We start from the raw sequence: 24,351 nt of genomic DNA, 5'->3' as shown, positions 1-24,351 counted from the left end.
AGAGACACTTTGGAAGCGGCCGTCCACTCTCCAGCTCAGGCCGAGGCAGGCGGGATGGGAGGGTCAGGGCCCAAACCTGGGGTCCTCGAGGGGGGTGTCGGGTGCCCAGCAGGAGGGAGGCCTGGGTGTGGCCCCCACAGCTGCTCCAGCCCCCAGCAAGTCGCCCCTCTGAGTTTTGCCCAAGTGAGCACAAGAATGTCCACAGGAATGTAATGAAGTGACAGGCTACAGTTCTTGCTCCCCGGACACCTGCAGCGTCGCGGGGCACAGGTCCGCGGAGCTACTTGCCCCCATGCACCTTCTGGTCGTAGGTGCCTGCGTGCTTGTAGCCAGGCACGTAGCCCGACTCGTCCACCAGGTCCACACGGCCGGCCTTGCCCTTGCCCTTGCCCGAGGAGTCGAAGCGCTCCTTGTGGGAGCCCGTGAACTTGGTCGTGTCTGTGAGCCGCGACACGGTGGGCGATGAGATGGCCTTCTGCAAGAGGAGAGGGGTGGGAGGGAAGAGGTGAGCTGCGGGCCAGGTGAGGGGACCAGGTGAAGGCTGGGCCCGACCTGGGCCGGTCTCCCGGAGGACACAGCGCAGATAGATGTGGGATGGGCGCTCCTGGCCGGGGCAGCCCGGGGTCTGCAGGACGCTGCCCCTGCCCCTGGCCCTTCTCCAGGTCGGCCTGGTCTTCATGCAGTTGTCCACCTTCTTGGGAACCCACGCCGGCCCCCTCCCGAGGACCTGGGCTGTCAGGCCGCCCGTCCACCTCTGTCCTCAAGTGTCTCCGGGCCCACCGAGCTCAGTCCAGGCCGGCCGTGGCCCCACCAGGCTCCGCCCAGGTCCCCGCCCCTCCCTGTAGGCCCCGCCCCAGCTCCACCGGGCCCCGCCCTCCCCGAAGGCCCCGCCCCGCCCCTCACCGTGACCCCTGAGATGACCGGCGCCTTGCCCTCGACCAGCCGGTGCACCTCGCGGACCGCCTCCTCGGCGCTCTTGTCTTTGAACCGCTTCTTGGCGAGCTCCTCCAGCGCCTCCTGGAACTGCTCGAAGGTGATGGTCCGGCAGGACTTCCCCCTGTGGGCGGTGGCGGCTTAAGGCGGGGTCAGGTGGCGGCCCCGAGCTACACCCCGCCCGTCTGGGAGGAAGCCCTCCCCCGCCCAGGGCCCTGCACGGTGGGAGGGGCCGGGCGGGCAGACCCACAGGGAGGGGTCTTGGGTGGGGCGTGGGGTCCCCCAGGGCATTTGGCAGGGTGGGTGCAGGACCCACATGTCAGGACCTGAGCCCCTAGCCCCGACCAGCCACTGCGTGTGAGCGTGGAGCGCAGGGGTCAGAGCCTGGGGGGCTGGGGCAGAGCCTGGGGGGGCTGGAGCAGAGCCTGGGGGGGCTGGAGCAGAGCCTGGGGGGTCTGGGGCAGAGCCTGGGGGGGCTGGAGCAGAGCCTGGGGGGTCTGGGGCAGAGCCTGGGGGGGCTGGGGCAGAGCCTGGGGGGTCTGGGGCACCCAGAGCTGTGCTCCACCCCACAGCACATTCATCAGACCCTCTCTTGGGCGACTGCAAAGAGGTTCTAAACTGGCTCTTTGCCTTTTATAATTTTAATTAGAAAACATTTTCCCACTTGATCTACCCCACCTAATCCAAATTAGTGAGGCTTTGCAAGGTTTAAAACGACCTCACTGTGGGTCCTGGAGGAGCAGCTGTGAGCAAGGCCCCTCCCAGGCCCTTCCAGCTGCGTCCGTGACCGCAGAGAGGCCTGACCCCACAGAACCCCAGCGGCTCTGTCCACCTCACTCAGCAGAGGCTCTAGAAAAGCCAAACAATTTTGAAAACCAGAACAAAGCTGGAGGCTGACACATCTCTAGGCGCACAGCAAAGCCAGGGTGACAAGAGCACAGCTCTGGCAAGAGGACAGACCGTGGATCAACAGCACTGTCTGGTGGGTTCAGGGACAGCCCCCACACGTGCGCACACACACACACACACGCACAGCCCACTGCTTTCCAAGGAGGCAAGCAGGCGAGAAAGGATTCTTTTCAACAAACGGAGGTAGAACAATCGGTGACCCCAGCGCAAAAATTACCCTTTTATCTACACCTTGCACCACACACCAGATTAACTCCAAACAGATCACAGTCCTAATTATTAACCCTACAACAAACTTCAAGAACATGAAAAAGCAAAGCTGTGACCTTGGGTTAGGCAAAGATTTCTTAGAAATGACATCCACAGTCCATGGTGACAAACTGGATGAATTGGACTTCACCAACATGCTGGAAACTGTGCCTTTCAGAAGACACTGTTGAGAGGAAGGAAGGACAGGCCACCGACTGGGAGAACATATTGGCAGGACACACACCTGACAAAGGACTCGTAGCTGAAATGCACAGAGAACTCTGAAAACTCGACAATAAGGAAAAACCCCGTGTAAAAACATGGGCAAAATATTTGAGCCAGAGACGTCCCCAAAGAAGACACACGGATGGCAAACAGCACATGGAGAGACGCTCAGCGTCGTCAGGAAAACCACAGCGAGGCGCCACTGCACACTAGGGTGGCTGCAGCCAGTACAGTAAGGAAAAGGACACAGTCCCAAGGCTGAGGTGGCTGCAGTGGCTGGCGGGCTCCTTCACTGCCGGTGTCTTGCCCAGGGTCTCACCAAGACAGACACCTGCCACGCGGCACACAGCCCTGGGTCCTACTCAAGGGAGATGAAAACGTCAGCTCACACGTGAACTTGGATGGGATTGTATCACAGTTTCACTCATAGTCACCAGAACCTAACCACAACCCAAATGTCCCTCAGCAGCGACCAGGTGAACACACTGATGTGTGCCCACAACACTCAGCAACTCGAGAACGAGCCAGCAAGAGAAAAGACACAGTGGGCTCCGTGGCCAGGCAGATACGAAGACGCCGCCCCCATGCGGCTCCCAGAGCCCGAGTTTTACACAGCAGCTAAAGGATCCACACACACTTTACATATGTCCCGAAGATGTGGGACATTCCAACCAAACCCCCGGTCTGGGGCAGAGCTGAGCCAGAGGGGGCAATGCTGGGGCCAGAGCCCCACGGCACAGTGTCCAACCAGCTGTTGTTCCACCCAGGAGGGGCTGGGGGACTCGGGGGACGTGCAGTGTATGGGCAGTGGCTTCTTGCCCCTCTGAGCTCTCAGCGGGACACCTGCCAGGGCCTCCCTCAGCGGTGCCTGGCACGGACAGCATAAAGCCACCCTTTCGTCCCGCTGGGCCCGCGGGGTGTGTTGACTCACTAAGGCCCTGTGGGGCCTCTCTGTCCTGTGCTGTCAAAGGCGCCCCTGTCTCCTAGTCACAGCCCTGCCCAGGCTGACATGCGGACGCCAGGCCTGACCGCCAGCCTGGTGACCGGCACTGGGGCATGCAGCCCCCTCTGGGCGGCCTCAGCTCCAGGCACCACCAGTGCCAGCCCCTCAGTCTGGGGAGCGGGTGGCTGAGGGGCTGCCTATCAGAGATCACATTCAGACTGGGGTGGATGCCTGTGCCAAGAGCCACTGGCCAGGCCCATGTTCCCAAGTGTCCCTGTGATCTTGGGGAGAGGGAGCCCTGGTCTCTGCCCTGAGCCCGCAGGAGGTCTCCCTGGGGGAGCCAGGCGCCTTCTGCCAGAGCAGTCCCCAGTGAGTGCTGGGAGGACAAAGCCCGTCTCTTCCCTGAGACACCCAGCCCTGCTCCGTGGCTCCCGGGACAGAGTTGGCCTGTTCTCTGGAGCCCACAGGGCAGGGGGCGTCCTGGGAGCCCACGCTGCTCAGAAGATGCGGTTCTCCCCAAACCCAGCCCGGCAGATGTGGCCACTGCTCACACACACAGTGCCCGGGAGAGGCGTCTGCTTCCCAGGCCCAGTGTCCTCCAGGCCTCAGGGCAGAACCCAGGGCCGGCAGGGGACCCCGCTCAGTCTCTGGGGGACACGGGGCCTGGCCAGGGCTGTCCAGGAGCACAGCACTCTGAGGACAGGCCTGTGCCTCCAGGGCGGAGGCGGCCCCAGGCTGGCCACTCACCTGGACCGGCAGCTCCGCCTTGTCCCGGCTGGAGGAGGGCGCAGCGGTTCCCGGCACTGTCGCACTGCAGCCTCGTCCTGCCCAGGGCTGTCCCGTGCACGCTGACCGCCCTGCGTCCCCCGGGCCCCAGCAGGACCAGATGCCCACGCTGAGACCCCCGAGCAGCCACTGCCCCTGGGCCCTTCCAGTTCCCAGCGAGCCCAGAAACCCCTCGGGGGCTGGGGAGGTGGCCTCTGCCCACACAGGGCCTGGAAGGGCCTGGACATCGCCACCTGTGAGGGCTTCTCCCCTGGTCGCAGGAGACCAGAGCCCCTTCCTGAAGCCCCTGTGGGCTCAGCTGATGGCGGGAGACGCCCGCTGAACAGGCAGCTCAGCTCCGGGGCTGACCGGGAAGCCAACAACCTTCCTCCTGCTCTGGCCGCCCAGGCACAGCCACCCGGCTGCCCCGGCTCCACCGGCCGAGCCCGGACCTGCCCCGCGGTCTCTGCCCACAGCGTCCAGTTACTTCCCTCCGGGTGGGCAGCGGCCGCCCTTAGGGCTGCTCCTAACTTCGCGTTGCCTAGTGCCTCTGTGTGGTCACTCGCCTGTGGCCGTCAGCAGGACCCGGGCTGGAGGCCAGAGGGGCCTCGTGCCCCCGCTGCTGCCCTGGCCCGGGGTGCGCTGCGGGCCGATGCCGGAGGTCGTCCAGGCAGACGCTGGCTGTTGCGGAAGGTCATCCTCTTACACCACCTGGGCGCTCTGCAGCCAGGCTAGCGACAGGGAGTGGGAACTGTCCCCGGACAGCAGCACGGAGCATTGCCAACCCTGCCCCAGCGAGCCGCCGCAGGCTCCCAGGAGCCTTCACTGCAAGGCCCCGGGGCCACCAGCCCAGACCTTGCCACAGACCTGCCCGCGCGGCCACCGCGCCCACGGGCCTCCACTCTGCAGACGCCGCGGTCGCCTGCCCTGCCGCCGGCGGCCACTAGAGGGCCCCACAGGGACAGGCCCGGCCCAGGCCCGGGTCGCCGAGGGTGAGACGAGGCCCGCACAGGACCCCGGGGCAGGCGAGGCCCGAGCCTGGGGGCGCAGACGCTGCCCAGGGTGAGGCCACACGGAGAGCTCTGCCCGCGCCCTGCCCTTCCCCGGCCCCCAGACGTGTGGCCCTAGAGTGGCTTCTGGGCAGAGCCGCCTGCAGACTCCAGGATGAGCCCGCTGGGCCCTGCCGGCCCTGGCAGGCGGCAGCAGGTGAGCTGTTCCCGTGCACTTGGTGACCCGGCAGACCCCAGGGCGCCCCGGGCCTGCCCTCCTTGGGGCTGGCCGCTGGCCTTTCTTCCTCCCAGCCCTTGTCCAGACCCTGCCTGTGCCACCCAAGCTGAGCCCCTGCCGGGACCCTGCACGGACGCACCAGCTCGTCCCCATGGGAGAACACAGGGTGCCCGCAGGCAGGCTGGAGCCCAGGGAGGCCGCGCCCCCCCAGGAGCAGAGACCCAGCCTGGGTCTTCCTCTGCCCGAGGCGGGGCCTCCCCTTGCGCGGAGGGACCCCGAGGGCTCAGTGGGCGAGGTCTGCGGACATTCAGTCCAGGAAGGGCGTGGGGGTGGCAGGGGTGGGCACAGCCTGACCCAGGGTGCCTGAGGCCTGACGTACCCCTCCCTGGGCCCACATGGACTTGCTGTCCACGGCCCCTGGGACCCCACACTGGGGTCTGCACACTTCGAGCCTGGATTAGTGTCTTAAAACCCCATTGCAAGCTCTCTGCAGGGGTGTCTGGGCCAACAGTAGTCGTCAATAAAAACCTGGACTCTGCCTGCAAGAAATTTGTTTAAGATTTAACACATAGTAACATCCAAACAAACAAGCGCTGCCGTGGCGACAAGGACTAAACAGAGGCCACAGATACCCCGGCTGGCACCAGGCCCACAGAGCCATGGCAACCTGCCTTGAAAACAGAAATAGTTGGGCTTTTTCTTTCCTGAGTCCCGCCAGAGCACCCAGGCGGCTGTGCACTCCAGGGCGTGGGGCCCTCCTGCAGCTGCCTGGCGCCCGAGCGTGGCTGGCGCTGGACGTCCCACGCCTCAGCGTGCACAGCAGGAGCCGTCCCAACCCCCACTGGGCCTGTGGTCAGCACACCGGCTTCCCTGGGAAACAGGGAAATCCTGGTTGTCCCTTGGGCCCCAGGACTCCAGCGCTTTCTGCAGGGTCCCCACCCTTGCTGGGGCACCGTCCCCTCATGATGCTCCTGGGGTCACTGTCCCCCAACCCTGCCAGGGCACCATCCACCTCTCTCCTCCTGGGCCAAGGGTATGAGTTTGCATCCCTTGCTCCCACATGCCTGGGAAGTCAGGGGCCCCACCCAGAGCAGAGACCCCCCCCCCCCGACGTGGGACTCAGGCCACAGGGAGCCCAAGGAGAGCCCAGGCCCTGGGAGGGAGGGCAGTCCCAGGGTGGGGGCCAGGCCGTGAGGGTCCTGTGCAGGTGGACAGGGAGGGTGGGAGGTCAGGGTCCCTCGGCCTCCCCTCAGGCTGGGCTCCTGCTGCCCAGCTGGACGGCTCCCCCCACACATGTGCAGGCATGTGCACATGTATGTGTGCCATGTGCATGCCGGTGCACACGTGCTGTAGCTTGAAGGCAACTCGCTGCATTTGCAGAAGGAACTGTGGCCCTGACTGCAAGTGGCGGTGTCTGGGCCACGCCGTGGCTGTGGACCATGGGGTCCCCCTGTGGGGTGACTGGCCACCGGGCAGGCCACTTCTTCCCACCTCCAGCCTAGCCCTTCTAGAAACTTCACTCTTCATCCACAGGCACAGGTCTGAGGGCCCCTCTATCCCTGGGCACACCGGGTCGGTGGAGGCCAGCGCTGGATGGCTTGGAGGGTGCCCTGGGCCTGGAGCAGCGGGACCACGCCGGCCCCACCTGAGAAGCACCCACGACCTGGCAGGCAGGTTGGGTCAGCAAAGGGCAAGCCCCCACCCTAAGCCAGGACGCCTGGAGCACTGGGGGTTGAGGGGGCACATGGCCCAGGGGCCGCGCCAACCTTCCTGGCTGTGCACCCCTGGTCCGGGACACGTGGGTGCAGAGCTCCGTGACCACCTCTGCTCTCCCCGCCGCCCACGTGCTGAGCACGGCTATCCTGGCTCCCCCAACCCCCCGAGTCGGTGTGCCAGATGCAGCCTTTCGGCACAGTGAGTCCTGGGCTCCGGCCCCCGGGCATTTGGGCACAGCCAGGTCAGTGCCACTTGCCCACGGCTGGCTGACCTGCTGGAGCACCTGTGGTCACCAGGACCTGCCTGTTGTGGCACCGTCCACTCACAGCCACACTGCAGGGCCTGTTGCCACAGGACGCTGCTCCTCTCCCTGCAGGGCTGGCAGGGCTGGTCTGTCCTGAGACCCCTTGGAAGCCTCCCCCGCCCGATCCCAGGGAGACGGGGACAAGAGGTGCTGAGACCCTCGGGTCAGACCACAAAGGAGCTGCAGCCGGCGGACACACTCGCTGCATGAGGCCTGGTCGCACAGGGCGCTGGAGCCCCCCAGCTTGGCGACGCAGGGGTAAGAATCAAAACACAGGCCCCGTCCAGCCCCCTCCCCGATAGACACTATGCTAGAACGTGCCGGCACCTTCCATGCCTGGTGGTGGCATCCCCATGCCGTCTCTTGGCTGGAGACGTCTCCCCAACCCTAGGCCACACCTTTCAGGTTGTGGCCCCTGTACTCCCACATCCCCCGAGTGGCAGAAACAGAACCTGGTGACACTCTGGGACCCTGTTCAGCAGGGGGACTTGGGTCAGCTGAGCAGCACAGAGCTGGGCCACACGTGCCCGAGGAGCCCCTGGCCGTACCCTCCCAGAGACAGCCGGCACTGCAGGGGAGGCTGGGCCCTGGCCAGGGTGGGAGTCGGGCTCCAGGCGGGCTCAGGGACAAAGCGGCAGTGGTCCTTGGTCAGGGTGGGCCAGTCTGGACAGGACAGTGAGGCCTGCTCACCCCTGGGGGTGGAGCTAACCTGTCCACGCCACCTCCTGTCAGGGGCCACGAGGCCGAGGGGCAGCCACAGGGTGACAGATTAGTGGGACGTTCTGGCCCAGACTGCCTGTGAGACCCAAGAGTCAGGGGATCCCAAAAGGCAGGCAGGTGGCTGGTGACAGGGCGCCCGCTAGCATGGCTTTCCGAGCTCTGACGTCCCCTGCACAACAGGCAGCTTACTGAGGCAACACAGAGGTGGAGCGGCCCACCCGCCCTTCTGTGGCGACCCCGTGCTCCCACGGACACAGAAGTCGGCGTCTGCAGTGGGGTGGGCAGGGACAGCCAGGTCCCTGACACAGGCCATCAGGGTCCCGGGCAACGGTAATCTCATGGAACCCCTTTCCCTGGGGCCACGACCCCCTGTCCTGCCCCCTCCAACCCGGGGCCACGAGAAGGGCCTGGCTCAAGCTGGAGCAGAGAGCCCGACAGCACCCAAGTCCTGCCGCTTCGGTGAGGGCCGTCGTGCCGGGTTCTGGCCAGCCCCACCTCTTCCTGCGGGGCAGAAAGGCCGAGGCCCCACCTCTTCCTGCGCCTGTCTGCAGCCCCTGTCTCTGGGCCCTTTCTGAGCAGGCTCCTGGGGGCCTCCACCCTCCCCCGCCCGGCCGCCTGTGCCCCCGGCTCTGAGGGAACGAGTGCTGTCCCCAGGAACCTGGGGTCTCCCCAGGAGCCGGCTGGCCCACGGTCCTGTGGTGACACCAGTGACAGCCGCCACTCAGGTCAGCGTCCAGGATGGGCACTGGCCAGTGACACAGGGAGCCAGGGGACCTCACCACACCGAGAACACCCTACCACATTCCCAGAGGGCACAGCAGTGACAGAAAGCAGGGCCAGAGGATGGGGACGTCCGGCCGATGGCCCAGCCCCCTGGAAAATCCACGGCACAGGAACACGCGCACGTCTGCACACACGTGCACACGCAGCACAGGAAAGGCGGGGGACTGGAGAGGAAGGAGACGAAGAGGTTATGGTGACAGACAGCTAAACACAAAGCACTGACCACAAGTGGACACTGCCAGAAATCAGCTGAAACAGCTGTTCCCGCAACGACTGACAGGGCCAGGGCGATCACAGGGTCGTGGTGGGCAGGACAATGTCCTTGAGCTTCAAGGATTCACGGCAGGATGTGAAGTGGGGTCTGAGGGTACCTCAACGCACGTCCCAGTGTCCAAGAGGAAATATGTAGGAATGCAAGACACAGACCTTGCCCACGTGTGCACACATCACAGGAACACATGTGCACACATCATGGGAACACGTGTGCACACGTGCACACACAGCAAGGACCACACATGCACACAGTGCAGGAACATGCACACGTGTGCACACAGATGCAGCAAATGGCACAATGCCACAAGGGCTGAGTCTACAGGTGGTGGTTTGCTGCCACCTCTTTGGGGCTTTTTGTTCTATTTTTCACCTTTTCTGTGTATGTGAAAATTCCCCAGGTCAGAAGTGGAGAGAAGTAGTGCAGAGGGGCTGGAGGCAGAGCGTGAGCTCCTGGCCACACAGAGGGACGGGCCTCCACGGCCTGGGGCCACGGACACCTGCCCGCAGACTCAGCCCCCACTGCCCGCTGGAGCCACCTGCCCCCAGCCACGTGCCGGCACTGTCCTCGCTCACGGGAGGCTTGTGATGTGCAGTGACAGCTTCTGACAGGGAGAGCAGAGTTCACCCCCATCTGCTCCAAGGCCAGACACCCCATCACAGGCCCAGGAGGTGGCAAAGGTGGGGACTGAGACTCAGGCTGTGGCATCAAGGAGTCCAGAGATGCTCTGGGAACTACGTTCTCCCCAGAACCTGCCCCAGACAGGGCGAGGTCTGGGGCAATCCCTGGGCACTGTATTCTGAGAAGAGCAGGTGTCTCGAAGCACAGCCACGTCCCCTGTCCTCACTGCCCGTTAAAGCACAGAATCCACCCCCAGATTTGGAACCGCAGACCTCTTGGGAGGTCTGCACGACCATCCCTTCCCGAGCGTGGACCCTGGGCCCTGGAAGGGAAGCCGCCTGGCCTGGACAAAGCCCGCGTGGCACTTACTTGATCTTGCTGAAGACGATGTCCGCGTCGGTGACAGTCACGTTCTTCCCGTCGATCACCTGGCAGTCCTTGCACAGCTTTGACCAGTTCTTGCCGTGCATCTCCTTCCCCGTGGCCCGAGTGTCCCCGTGCACTGCAAAGCGCCGGAAGGCCTCCTCCAGGGCACTGAGCGCGGGGGCCGTGGCAGCCGCCCCCTCACTGGCACCTTCGGACTCCAGTGACAGCCGCTTGGCTGCCTTGTCCTTGGCAGGGTCCCCCGGGGACTTAGGGGGTGTCCTGTTGGCCGCTTTGGCGGGTTTGGCCTTGCTGTCGGCCATGTCGCTGTGGGAGGAAGAACAGAAAGGCGTCATTCTGCTTCTCACAGGGCCCCAGCATCCCCGGCTGGCCCGGGGACAGGACAGGACACGCACTGCATGTGCCACGGCAGGCTCAGGATACGCCCCGAGTCCAGAGATGGGCAGGCCCTCCTCGGAGCCCCTCAGAGCCACCTGCCCCGCAGGTGAGTGTGTGTCCAGCCGAGGAGACGGCAGGGCCAAGAGAGGCTGGGAGGCACTGCTGCCCACCTGGCACCTGGACCCTGCCGCTGCCAAGCCGGTGGGTCAAGGAACACCGCCCCATTCAGTTAAAACCATCAGCAAGAGCAGAGCCCAGGTGGGAGCCAAGCTGGGCTCCCTGGGGGGCTCCAGGCCAGGGAGGCTCAGGGTCTGACCTGGCACAGCAGACCCTGCCTGACCCCTCGGCCACAGCTGCACGGCTCCCTCCCTGGGCCACTCCTCCCTGCAGCTCTGGGGCCGCCATCCCCGGGAAGGGCCCAGAGCAGCCTCAGTGCTGAGCCTTCTGGCCACAGGACTGAGTCTTGCCCAGGGGAGGGTGAGCGGTGACCCTCAGGACGTCCAAGGAGGACCTGCCCCGAAGCCCAGAGCCCAACCTGCCTGCAACGGCCCCTCAGGGCCAGGGAGGCTGTGGGCCTCCGGGTGGGAAAAGCCGTGCTCTTGGACTCTCAAGGTGCCTGGCCCCAGGGCAGGAGGCCAGGCCCCCTAAGGTGGAGGCTGAGGAGGTGCAGGGCCACCCGGGCAGGGCTCTGGGGCACAGGGCCACGCCAGGCACCCCGGGTCCTCAGCCGTGGCGCGTGCCTCCGCCACAAACACGGACACGGACGGGGCCAGGTGGGACAGGCCGTGGGTTGCTGAGGCCACTTCCCCACCCAGCGCCAGCTCCGTCCCAGCGCGGGACCCCAGGGAGTGGCCCAGCCTGTGGCTCTAGTCCCAGAGGGGTCACAGCTGCCTGCGGAGCCACAGCCCAGAGGCCCAGCGGCAGCAGAGGCCCTCAGAATCCGGACAAACACAGCCCTGGCCCGAGGGTCAGTGCCAAGAGCAGCAGGCTGATGTCATGACTCCGCAGTTCAGGAATCCCCTTCAGATCTGGGCTCTCAGTTCCAGTTATGGCCAAGCTATGGCGGGGGGTTCCTGAGTGCGGCCCCAGCTGAACTCAAGATCCTACAAATGTCCCCAAACAGCCAGAAAAACCCAAACGAAGCTCACCGGGCTGAGGCTCTCAGGGGCCGCATAGAAAGTGCAGCTGCCCCAAGGAGGCCGTTCCTGGAGGCACCAGGACCCCACAGAGGGCTTGGGGCTGGGGCAGGAGCGGGGAGGCCGGAGGGAAGAGAGAAAGTGAAATCAGAAGCCTCAAGGGCATCGGCCTGAAAACGTGAAGCCCGAGGCCCCCTGCGTCCCCGAGGGGCAGGAAAGGTGGCCAGGTGTGGTGCCCGCGCCGTTTCTTTGTCTGAAATAGCAGCTTCCCACAGGCCCGCCGCGGGTTTGCCACGGGCATCTCTGCAGCACTCACACACCTGGGAAGGAAAAGCTGTTAAGAAATTACTGGAAGCAATAGTGGGTTTGGTGAGAACACGTGAACTTCCTGTGGGTGTGTTACGCGTGGTCAAAGAGAACCTTTTATGATGCTTCAGAGTTGGCGCGAGTCCTGTGGTCTAAGAGACCAGGAGAAAACGGGCTGGAAGGAAACGTCCGTGCGGGGTTTGAGAGGCGCCGTCTCTGCTGCTGGGACGGCGCCGTTTCTCCCGAGCACAGACGTCCTCCGAGGGCCGCGGGGGAGGTCGGAACGTCGCGCGCTGTCGCCCAGACAGCACAGCAACCCGGGAGGGGCCGGAGGAGGGGCCCTGGGCGCGCACGCGGGACGCCTGAGCCCGCGCGAGATCGGCCTCCAGGGCACGGTGACACGGGGGACCGAGCGCAGGTGCAAGTCCTGCCCCGCGAGGACGGCCTCCGGCGGGAGCACAGGTGCGGACACGCAGGTAAGCGATCGCGGCAGGTGGAGGGGCCGCGCGGCGGAGGCAGCGGGAGCGGCGTGGTCCGGGCGGGCGCGGCACACGTGGGACGCGGCCCTCCTGCCGGCGCGCGCCTGGTGCTGGCTCACCGGCTGTGGTCTGCGGACGCTGGGTCGCGTGCCCGGGCGCCGAGGACAACAGGCCACCTGCAGCCGCTGCCCTCGGGTGTGGGGAGCGGCCGCCCAGAGGCCGGAGGCCGGGGAGCACCAGCGCTCCGGGAAGGAGAGGCCGTGAGCGGCGCAGAGGAGGGAGTGGACGCAGGAGCCACGCGGCCACCTGGAGAGGGACAGCCGGGCGGCCAGACCAGAAGGCGGCCTGGGAGGAAAGTCCGGGAAAAACGAGAGTTGACGTCGGGGCAGCCGAGGAGGCTCCGGAGCGTGGAAAAGCGGAGCCCCTTTCAACTGCGCCCCGGCGTCAGCTGGCCGGGCCCTGCTCCACCGACGGGAGCCGGGAGCCGGGAGCCGGGAGCCGGGGTGGGCGCGCGTTCCCGGAGCGCGGCGCAGGCAGGGCCCGGCGGCTGAGAGCGGCTCTCGGAGGACTCCTGCCCGCGCCAGCGGCCTTCCCTGCAGCCGAGCGCCCCTGGGATGAAGGACAGCTGGGAGGGCGGCGCGGAGGGGCCGCAGCCCTCAGGGACCGCGGAAGAGACGCCACGACACGGCAGCAGGTGGCTCACACACGCGCCCAAGCTCTGTTCTAGGTTTTTGCTGTGTTTTGCCCTGAACATGTATTAGCGTAACAAAATATTAAAAAGGCTCTTTAAACTAAAACTAACAGAGTGAGTTAGGTCCTGCGTGCCGCTGCGGGAGGCTGAGCGAGGCTGCTGCTTGTTCCGCGGAGCCAACACGCTTCCAGCCGGCGAGGGCAGGAGGAGACGGCGGCGGCAGCGACGGGAAGGGTCTCCGGACTCTGCAGCCGACGGGCGGGCTGAGGACAAGGGCGCGACCCCCGTGCTCTTCTCTGTTGTTTGAATTGCCTCATTAAATCCATGTGCTATTTTCATAATGACAGTAATAAGACTAAATTTAATTTAAAAAGCAATTGAAGGTGTAAGCAGAGATTTATGGGACTGTGGAGGCGTCCAGACCGACAGTGAGCCTGGAGGCCTGGAGCCTTTCCCTCCCTCCGAGCGCGGCCCAGGCCGCTCTGCCCTCCCCAGTGCCGCACTGCCCGGGCTCGCCCTTCCCGGCGCAGGCCTGGGGCCTCCGCTTTCCTGCCCCCTGTAGTTCCTGCGGGGACTGAGTGTGAACTGGGCAGCAGAACTTCATGCCCCTTCACCCCTGTACTGCTCTCATCTTCCGCCAGGAGGGAATATAAACAGTAAAAGGTGCTCTGGAAGACACACTGCTGACCCCCGGAGTGCAGCAATAAAGGGAAGACATCCCAGGTGGGCACCCTGCACTCAGGTGCATTCCCTGCGTCAAGGTGAGCTCCAGTACGCCCAGGTGAGTGCCCTGCACCCCCAGATGAGCACCCTGCATTCCCAGGTGAGCGCCCTGCACCCCCAGATGAGCACCCTGCATTCCCAGGTGAGCGCCCTGCTCCCCCAGATGAGCACCCTGCATTCCCAGGTGAGTGCCCTGCACCTGTAGCTGGGCACCCTGAACCTCTCTTCTGATGGCCTGTACCTCTGGGGGGTCTCCTGCAAGAGGGACGTGCCTCTGCCCCATCCACTGGCCAGGAGTCCCCTGCTCTGACCAGCAGCCCACCCAGCAGGAGGTGCTCCTTCTGTGCCAGAGCCCAAGGAAGCCCGAATGGGGCTGGTGGAGTCTTGCAGGGGCTGTGGGCCCAGGCTGTCCTGAAGGTAAGAGCAGGGAGCTGACAGATCTGTCCCCTGAGTGCCTGACAGACTGTGTTACCAGATTTGCATTTCAAAGGAGGGGCTGGAAAGGCAAGACGGGGCAGAAGCTGCAATTACAGACCTCAGAGTGGAGGCTGGGGCAGCTTCACGCCCAGAGAGGCAGCTGCCCTGGGGGAGCAAGTGGCCTCCTGCGGTGCCACAGGCCTGGACACTGCTGCCCTCGTCCCCACTGGCTCAGACACCTGAACTGGCCTTGCCCACCAGCTCACGGGCCTTCCGTGCTCAGAAGAGGCCCCATGGAACCCCCTTCCCAAAATGAATCTCCCTGGAACTTCCTGGCCACTTGCCTGCCTGAAACAAAACCTGTAGAAATGTGATCCAAGACGTCACAGGCAGAGGGACAGCTGCCACGGCTGCCTCAGAGAGAGACACCAACAGAAGGACTAGAAATTGGGGCACCAGTGAGGTGACAGCAACCTGGGCACGGAGCCTGTGAGCAGGGTCAGGTCCTGTCACTTGGACCAGGTCCCTGTCACTAGGACCAAGTCTGGTCACTAGGACCAGGTTGTCCCATGGGGAGAGCCCATCTCTGCGGATGAAGACACTCTGTGACCTTGGCATCATGACCTTTACCCCTAAATCTTCATGACTCAGGTTCTCGGCTTGCCCTGCGTGTCTCGCCCTGTGTGTGGGCGCGCTGGCCTGGGCCCCTCTCACCAACCTCTTCCGTCCACGGGCAAAGTGTCAACCGCCTGGCGTGCGCCGTAGCCCGGGGCGCTGTGTTGCCAGGCCATTGAGAAGCGGGTGGGCGGCTGCTGTGCTTGGCAGGAGCTTGTGTCTCCCGGCTGGTGACAGCCCCAGGCCCTGCAGGTGGGCAGGGCTTCCTAAAGCAGGTCTTCCTGAGCCCCTGCTGGGGCCCCCAGGGGTTGCCGGCTCCTACGCCCATCAGTGGTTCTCTGCGCAATGCTCCAGCCTCCGCAGGGCTGGCTTGGGGGCGGTGGTGCCGCCGGGATCCTTCCGATCTTTATCCCAAGCCCTGTCCAGGGTAGCGCCCTCCACCCGGAGGGGCAGCCCGTGGCCCTCCCGGAGTCCCTGGACCCTTCCTGGCCCACCCCACATCGTGTCCTCACCTCGGAGCACACCTTGAGCCGGTGCTGCTCACCATAACCAGGTGTGGCCGCTGACCGAGGGAGCACCTGCCGAGACAGACCCCACTCCTGCGCAGGCAACGCCGGGCGTCTTGCCACCGCTGCAGGCAGCGACGGCTCCTGCGTCCTGGAGATGGAGGCGTCCTGAGGATCAGACGAGGCCTGGCTCTGCACAGACCGTGGGTTCGCCCAGGCCCTGGGGACAGCGCCCCTCCAGCCATCGCCCTCGGACTCAGAGCCGAGCGAAGGACGTGCCCGTGGAGGCCCTGCGCCTGGCAGGACGAGACTGGACCCTCAGAGGCAGCCTGCCCAGCCCAGAGTGGGCAGAAGGAAAGGAGGAAAGGGAAGGAGCTCCAGCTGCTCCGGGTCTCCACGGAGGCAAGTCCTGCCGGGGCCCCAGACAGCCTCTCCAGAACATTCCCTGGGCTCCCTGATGGCCTGGTCCCTGGAAGCTGACAGGGGCTGGGGGAGAGGAGATGGGGACAGGAGGGAAACCAGCCCCCAGCTACGTCCAAAGCCAGCTGCAGCGCCCGAGAGGGAGGCCGGGCCCGGGGCAAGGGGAGGCCCTTCTGCTCACCGAGGCACCTGCGCTTGGGCCCCGGCTGCTCGGGGCTCTTGAGACCCTGGTGGTCACAGTGAGGCCTGGGGACAGTGGAATGGAAAGACCACAGCAGTCTGGAGTCGGGGAAGGGAGGCTCCCTACTGCCCTTGGTGGGACGAAGTGGCCGGCATCCCTGAAGAACTCGCCTTCCCGTGCTGCGTCCCGAGCCCAGCGCTTCCCGGGTCCCCAGGGCCCGAGTGAACAGGCCCAGTGGACAAAGGCCGTTCAGAGGCTGTGGGCGCCCCGGGCGGCACCAAGCTCCCCACACTGGGCGTTCTCAGCTCTTCTGTCCAGTCCAGCTGAGCGCAGTGGCCCTGGGGCCATTGTTCGTGTTTCTGTCACAGCAGGGCATTCCTCCGCCTCTCCTCGGGACACTCCATGTGAGTGGCCACTTGTGGCTATGGCTGCTACCCTAGACAGGGAGAGCTTCCCAGGGCGGCACCAAGCGGCACTGGCTGTCTGTGCCTCCCCCGCACACCCAGCAGGAGCCACAGCGCTGTCCCCGCACCCTGCGGGCACAGGCCACCCACGGGCCAGGCACAGCCGGGCTGCTGAGCTCTAGCCCAGCCCAGGGGCCCAGCCTCAGGCTGCTCGCTGGCCCAGAAGGTCGCTGGGACGGGGTCTCGGACCCCAGTGAGGCCCCAGCCCCGCGAGGGTGCCGGGTGTGCCTGCCCTTCTTCCGGGCAACCTGGAGGCTGGAAGGGACGAAGCCCCCCAGGTCTCCTTCACTGTTCCGAGGAAGTGAGAGGGAAAGGGCGGAGCTGGTGTCCCGAGCAGGTGTCCCCAGACATCTGCACACCCCCAATGATAGCCCTCCCCAGGGAGCACACCCCGGGACCCCAATGCTCGCCAGAACCAGGTGTGGCCTCGGACCGCTTGGAGACCAGGGGTGGGCAGTGGACGGGACAGGACAGGCGGGAGAGGGGAGTCCGGGCAAGGAGCCTTCCAGGAAGGGAAACTGAGGAAGGTAGGCAGGCAGGGCCTGCGGCAGGGGTGGCTGGTGGGCATCTTCCACCCCCAGCCCCTCGGAAGGAGATATGGATGCGCAGGGCTTCCCTGGCCCACAGAGGCCTCCCGGCACCCAGCCGCTTAGTGCCCTCAGTCCCCAGGAACCGCACTTGGGGCTGAGAACAGGCTCACGGCAGGGGTGACCACTGGAGCCACCTGCGCCCAGACCTAAGGTGAGAAAGCGAGGACAGCTGCTCCTTCTCAGGTTGTGGGGGTCGAGAGGAGACCCTGCCAGATCACATGGCAATGCCCTGTCCCTGCGAGGGAGCATCAGGATGGGAAGGTGGAACGTTCCAGCACTCGAGTGACCCACCACGGTTGTCCTCACTGGCCTGTTATCCAGCCCACAGATGCCCGGGCGCCCGGGACGCCCAGGAGCACCAGTTACATCACTAGGCGGCCACAGGGACGGGATGGAGCGGCGAGAGAGCCCGAAGACCTGTCTGCAGGTGGCACCGTGGCCCCGGGCCCGCGCTCAAGACCTGGTCACCAGGGCTCCAGACACACGCCCACAGCAAGAGTGGAGGTTAAACCACATCCCCGGGTCAAAGGCTGTTTCTCTAAAGCATCACACAGGACATCCCGCCCACGTCCCAAAGGGAGTGAAATAAAGACCCAAGAGCCTGCCTGTCTATCCTCTGAGTTCTAAGGCCGGTGGCGCAGATGCCACAGAGAACCGCCTGATGCCCACGCGCTCGCGGGAAGCACTGAGCAGGCTGAGAGCGAACATGCGGAACCTTCCAGCGCTGGTCCCTCATTCCGCGCATCTTCACTGGGCACCAGGTGCACGCGGGCCCCTGCGGTGCCCTGCACTCGGACGTCCCAGCCTCCAGGGCCGCAGTGACGGACCCTCCCCGCCCTTGGAGGCTGCGTGGAGACAGAGGCAGAAGCTGAAGCGCGGTGGCCACAGCCCGGGATCGCCTGGAGCCCCCGGCAGCCGGAGGGGGCAGGAAGGATCCCACGCGGGAGCCTCTGGAGGGAGAGTGGCCCTGCCCACACGGTGCCACTGGGCTCCTGGTCTCCAGAGCTGGGGAACAAACTCCTGTTGAGTTAAGCCCGTCTGTCATGGCAGCCTGTGGACGCTGGCGTACCAGGTGAGACCAGGACGCTGAGCGCCCCTCACAGAGGGAACAGAGTTCGCAAAGCCACGCGGGTGGCGGCACAGAGAGTCCAGAGGCTGGACTGGACGGAGGCCCAGAGGGGGCTGCAATCCAGGAGTCGTTGGAGCTTTAAGTAGGCGGCTGCTGGCGACACCTGTCTGCTTTGGTGCCCATCTGGCCTCAGGTGGCGTGCGCTTGGGTAGGTGCAAAACAGGGAAACCACCCTCGGCAGGGGGTGTGTTGGCCCAGGGAAGGTCCAACTGCAGTCGCTTGCTAAGCGGCTGTCGCTGGAACAGATCAAGAAGCCTTGGGAAGTTTTGATGTCCCTGGCATAGAGAAAGCGCGTTACCCAGGACACAGAAGCACTACCCCTAAAGGAAAAGATCCCTAAATGGCACCAGATTAAAATTAAGAACGTTTGTTCATCAAAAAATATCATTAGAAGAGTGAAAAGGCAACCCTCGGGGCAAGAGAAGATATTTGCTATGCAGGACAAACATCGTCCTGTCTCCAGAACATATAAAGAACTTCCACAGGTCAGGAGAGAAAGAGCGAACTTGACAGAGACGCCGGAGACGAGAGTGGGCAGCTCAGGGAGGCGGTGCCCAGCTGCCCAGCACACGTGCAGGAGGTTCTCAGCTTCAGGAGTTTAGCAAAGGAAACAAATGAAACACCAAACCAGATACGACCACACGCCTTCCTGGATGGTTAGAAGATTTTAAAGGCTGACGACGACAAGTGCTGGCCAGGATGCGGAGCAACAGAGCGCTGTGGTTGCAGCTGCCTCACTCCCCTGTGAAAACTGCTTGGAATCATCTACTGATTTGAAGAAGCGCATGACTCGGACCCAACAGCTCCGCCTCAGTGTTTACCCAGAGTCACCTGCCCTGTGCCCAGGGAACTACGAAGGTTCAAGGCAGCATCACTCACAGTTGCCAACAGAGGGAAACAACCCAAACACCCACCTCCCGACTCCACAGTGGCCAACGGCGCGGTGGTCCCCACGGAGCACACGGGAACGGCACCGCGGCGCAGCCAATCGGTCCTCGGACCAGCGCAGGGGCGTGTGCTGTGTGGCTTCATGCAGATAAAGACCAAGAACACAGGCCAAAGTCACCACAGAGTTCAGGGCTTTGGGCTGAGGTGGCAAACGGTAATGAAGTGCGAGACCCGGCCCAGCTCCCTGGGGACACGACGGGGGGGCAGCCCCGAACGGCTGGCATGAGGCGCCAGGCACAGACCCAGGAGGTAAGCTCGCGACACAGGGGCACTGGGCACCCGGCAGGGGCGGGGCGGGGCGGGAGGAGCCTGGCGGCAGGGGTGAGGCTGAGACAGGCTCTGTGACATACCACCATGTGGCCCTGCCACGCCTGGCTCCGGGCACTGAGAGGGGCGCACATGGAGCGGTGTCGAGCCCCAGCAGAGAAGGGGCTGGCCTGGCGGAGGTGTTCATGCCACCCTTGCTGAGAGACAAAGGGGTCTGGCACTCGTGGCGGCCTTTGGAGAAGTGGGGACCAGGTGTGTGGAGCAGGGACAGCCACCCCAAGGAGCAGCCCATGGCGGGCAGGTCACCTGTGGGCGCTCCCTGGCCACACAGTGGTGGCCTGGGCACAGGGGGAGGGAGAGGTTGGAGCTCGGAAGGGCCTGCTGGGGTCTGGACCTCACTCCTGGGTCTTGGGCTCCGGCCCGGGCAGGGAGTCAGCGTGGGGTGGGGCTGGGCGATGGCGGTGAGCGCCGTGAGTGAGCACGCCACGCACACCTCCGTGGACAGGGAGGGCGTGTGACAGGCTTGCTGATAGGGCAGCAGGCTCGGGGAGCTGCCCGTGTCAGCCATGAGGGTGCCTGTGTGGGACCCCTGGGTTCGGAGCCACGTCCACCCCCCACATGAAGCGCTCACCCCTCCCGCCTCAGTGACGCGTCAGCCCCTGGGGACAGCGGGTGTGTGTGGGGTCCCCGCAGGCTGCTGCTGGCATTCCTGGGGGAGGGGCCACACCGGCTCACTGGCCCCAGCACCTGGCAGGTGCTGGACAGTCTGGGAACAAACAGGTGGGTCAGGGCTGCAGGTTACAGAAGCTGGGCAGTGTGGCCTGGTCCCCCCTGTGCTCTGGCGGGATCTCACGGAGCCCACACGGAGCCCACACGGGCCGCCTGCTCACCATGCCAGGAAGTGAAGCTCCCCCGGAGCAGAGGCACCCTTCCCTTCTCTGTGCCATCAGGAGGTGCCCGGGGGAAGGGGCTCCGGGACCCTTCCTTCCTTTTCACAAATCTCATTGCAAACAGTTGGTGTGAATGAGATCCTCTGAGCATGAGCCCACACTTTCTCCCACAGAGGAGAGAGGGCCAGCCTGTCTGAGCGTACAGGGCTTGCAAAAAACGTTTGAGTACAAGGCAGAAAACATGTTTTCTTATACTCTTTTGAAAGATTTTGTATATTTCTACCCCAAAGGAGGCCCTGCATTTGTACATTTAAACACTAAATTACAGCTCACGACTGAGTTGTCCTTGTATGTCATTGTGCCGTTCACGGGGAAGCCTGGACCCAACAGCCCCGATTCCCACGTCAGGAAACAAGACCCGGGATAGCTGCTGTTTCCGGCTGCCTTTCTGCTCACGGCAGCGGCACCATCCTGCGGGGGCTGCCCAGGCCTTGCACCCGCCCCACCCGCAGGGCCGTGCAAAGGCCTTCCCGGGCGCTGACGGGCACATGCTGCAGGAGCTTGCCTGGGAAGAGGAGCTGCCACGGCACACTACAGCCCTGACTTCATGGCCCGGCGCGGTGGCTCAGGCCTGTGATCTCAGCACTCTGGGAGGCTGAGGCCGGAGGATCGCTTGAGTTCAGGAGTTTGAGACCCCCCTGAGCAAGAGTGAGACCCTGTCTCTTCTAAAAATAGAAAAATTAGCTGGGCGTGATGGTGGCGCCTGTAGTCCCAGCTACTTGGGAGGCTGAGGCAGGAGGATGACTTGAGCCCAGCAGTCTGAGGTCGCAGTGAGCTGTGACGACGCCACTGCACGTGACAGAGCGAGACTGCCAAAAAAAAAAGGTGAGGTGTGACAGCTGGGTGGGGGTGTCCTGGGTGAGGGGGATGTCCTGGGTGAGGGGGATGTCCTGGGTGGGGGGATGTCCTGGGTGAGGGTGTCCTGGGTGGGGGGGTGTCCTGGGCGGGGGTATGTCCTGGTGAGGGTGTCCTGGGCGGGGGTATGTCCTGGTGAGGGTGTCCTGGGTGGGGGGATGTCCTGGGTGGGAGGATGTCCTGGTGGGGGTGTCCTGGGCGGGGGTATGTCCTGGTGAGGGTGTCCTGGGTGGGGGGATGTCCTGGGTGGGGGGATGTCCTGGGTGAGGGGTGTCCTGGGTGGGAGGTGTCCTGGCTGGGGGTGTCCTGGCTGGGGGGGTGTCCTGGCTGGGGGGGATGTCCTGGGTGGGGGTGTCCTGGCTGGGGGGATGTCCTGGGTGGGAGGTGTCCTGGGTGGCGATGTCCTGGGTGGGGGACGCTGCCCATGGGAGATACCGTGGGCTGTGATGCTGTGGCTTACCCCTCCCACACACATAACCAGGTCCCCTGGCGGGCTGTGGTGGAAGTACATGTGGGGTGGCTGCTGCGCCCCTGTCTGAGCCCCAGTTGTGGCCGGGCCCATCCCTGCAGCTCCTCGCCCTCCAGGAAACACCTTTTGCTTAAGCGTAGGAGTTGGGTGTGTGCAGATTCTCCTGCCTGATCCCAGCACCTGCCTGCTTAAAGGTTTGTAGGCTCAGGTGAATTCGGCACTCTGTGGCCATTCTCTGGGGACAGTTTTGATGGCTCTACCAGCCACAGGTGGAGGTGGTGAGCTTCTCTCCTCAGCAGAGTGTTTCCCCCAGGGTGGTCCTGCTGAGGGTGCCGGGCTGGACCACAGCCTTCGGGGTGCAGACAGCCCCTGGCTCCTGGCCCCAAGGTCCCCAGACTGCAGCTGCGGTGCAAGCTCTCCCGTCTCACCAGCTATAAATAGGCTCGACTCTAAGTTGGCACAACCTCTCCCTGAGGAAGCTTTTAATTCTTCGCCGCTGCTGCAGGGAGTGGCTCCCACAGGCCTGAAGCGGGGAACCACCTCTTGACCTGCTAGGAGGACAGTTTTACTCCTAGAGATTCCCTTAAACCTTAATCAGTGATGGGTGATTTTAATTTTCTTTAGGAAATTCTCCTGTAATTTGCACATTTTCCACAATGAGCATTTATAACCTTGTATAATAGTTAAAACAGTTGTTTATTGCCGCTTCAGAGGATTTAGGAAGACGGACAAAACAATGACCAGGAGATAAGAATACAGCTAGCATAACGTCCTCTGTGGCAGGCATTGTCTCTAATCCGCATCACGTCATCCTTCTGCAGAGATGGAGAGGGCATTTTTAACTCGCATTTAAATCACGGTGCCTTCCAGAATCACAGATCCCTTTGGAAATCGTGAAAGCTCATTCCCCAGGAAGACGCACCCCCCCAGGCCCACACGTTCTGCAGACGGACCCAGGAGACCCTGCCGCCCCGCCCCCCGCCGAACCTCTGAGGCTCACGTGATGGGGGGAGCCCGGCGCGGAGCAGCTGACGGACGCCAGGGAGCCCGCCAGGGAGCCCGCCAGGGAGCCCGCCAGGGAGCCCACCGTGAGGCAAGCGGCGTCTCAGCCCCACTTCCTGCTGGTTCCGAGCGACCCAGGGGCCGTGGCTGGGCCCCAGGAAGCGGCCCCAGCAGGCCGGGCGTTCGGGGCAGCCTTGACTGATCCCGGGCTGGGGGCGGGGGCCGGCCCGGCTGTGGCAGCCCAGGGACCCCACGTAGAGAAGCGCCGGTAAATCCGGCAGGTGAATCAAGCGATGGATGCACCAGGGGTGACAGCCCAGCCAGCGTGAGCCGGACGATGTCGGATGGGAGGACACGAGGCCTCGCTGAGGCCTCATGTACGTGACTGCAGCCCCAGGCACAGGGTTCCAGAGCCTCCCCCGCAGGCACCCCCGCCCCGCCACCCGACCGCCACCCGACCGCGCTCGGCTCGGGCGGGGACCGACGCCCACCCGGGAGCTTCCGCGTCTGCGGCCAGGGTGACGCTCTCGCTCCGAGGACTGTGGTGCTGCGGACCCGGGACGGGCACCCGAGCTCTGGCCGGGGTCACGCTCATTCTGGGCCCTTTCTGTGGCCGTGGCGCTCCCCAAACCTGCCCGTAGGAGACGGGCTTCATTTCAAACCCTGGGGCCGAATGTCCCGCGCCTGACACTGGCGGCGGCTCCCCCGGGCCTGGGCACCGGCAGACGGGCGTGGGGAGGCCCGGAGGGAAGAGGCTGCAAGGAGCGTTCTTTGTCGCCCAGAAAGGCCACAGCGCCACAGTAGGGCCCAATTATAAGCCTGTCCGTTGCGCCCGGCAGCTGCTCCCGCCCGCGCCCCCAGCGCAGCCTCCCCGCCGCCGCCGGCCCCGAGCCCGCAGCGCCCCCCGCCTGGCAGCCCCGGGCGCGGGAGCGGGGCGCGTGTCCCCGGCCCCGGCGCAGGTGTCTGGCACAGCCCCAGGGTGGGGCCGGCGCGCCGCGCCCGCAGGACCGAGCCCCTCGCGCGCTTACCTCGGAGCTGCAGCGACCGCAGCGGCGGCGCCTCCGCGACTCGGCCGCGCGCGATCGGTGTCCCGCGGAGCTCGCGCCCGGCTGGCCCCGCCGCCCCGCCCCGCCCCGCCCCGCCCCCCCCTCCGCGGCCGCCAAGCCCGCCTCTGCCTTACAAGGTCCGCTCTGCGCGGGGCGCGGCCGACCGCGGGGCGGGGAGCGCGGGGCGGGCGGGAGGCGGCGCCCGCACCTGGCCCTCCGAGGTCACCGGGACCGAGGACCTGGGTCTCCGCGCCCCGCAGGAGGCGCGGGCGTGTGCGGCGCTGCGGGAGGATGCGCGAGCGCGGCCGCGGCCTCCGGGCGGGCGAGTGTGCGCGGGCGACTGCCCGGTCCCCTGTCCGCGTCCTGCTCTCCGGGCCCGCGGCCTTGGGGGGCGGCGGAGGGTGCGGCCGGGAGCAGGTCTGCGCCGGCCCCGCCCAGCGTCCCGCAGCGGCCCCGCCCCGAGGCTGAAGGCCGTCGCTGCTGCGGCCTCTGCCCCTTTCCCCTCTGTCCTCTCTCGGGGACACCTGCTGCCCGTCCCCGCCCCCGGCCCGCCCGGCCTTTCACCGGGGGTTGCTCCGCAGGTGCTGGGGCTGTGGTGACAGGCAGCTACTATGGTGTTGGTGCTGGAACCTGGGGCGCAGAGGGTCCCCTCCAGCCTCAGGCCCCCACCGTGGAGGAGGCTCCCCAGGCTGCTGGGGGGGGAGTGTGCAGCCCCTCCCCCGGGGGGAA

The 24,351-nt window shown here is 65.1% G+C and overlaps 1 protein-coding gene across 1 annotated transcript; it reads right to left on the bottom strand.

Annotated features, from left to right (window-relative positions):
- Positions 1-279: 279 nt before the first annotated feature.
- Positions 280-23,635, bottom strand: TPPP (tubulin polymerization promoting protein). The gene is made up of 4 exons (XM_069492869.1): positions 23,605-23,635; positions 10,036-10,356; positions 904-1,057; positions 280-475 (listed from the first exon to the last, which is right to left on the bottom strand). The coding sequence occupies exons 2-4, from the start codon at positions 10,350-10,352 to the stop codon at positions 281-283; spliced, it is 666 nt and encodes a 221-aa protein (XP_069348970.1). The 5' UTR covers positions 10,353-10,356; positions 23,605-23,635; the 3' UTR covers position 280.
- Between the last annotated feature and the right edge of the window lie 716 nt (positions 23,636-24,351).

This window comes from Eulemur rufifrons, chromosome 17, assembly GCF_041146395.1.
Source record: "Eulemur rufifrons isolate Redbay chromosome 17, OSU_ERuf_1, whole genome shotgun sequence".
Taxonomy (NCBI): Eukaryota; Metazoa; Chordata; class Mammalia; order Primates; family Lemuridae; genus Eulemur; species Eulemur rufifrons.
The sequence above is the reverse complement of the archived record's forward strand: the minus strand, read 5'-3'. Positions and strand labels throughout refer to the sequence as shown.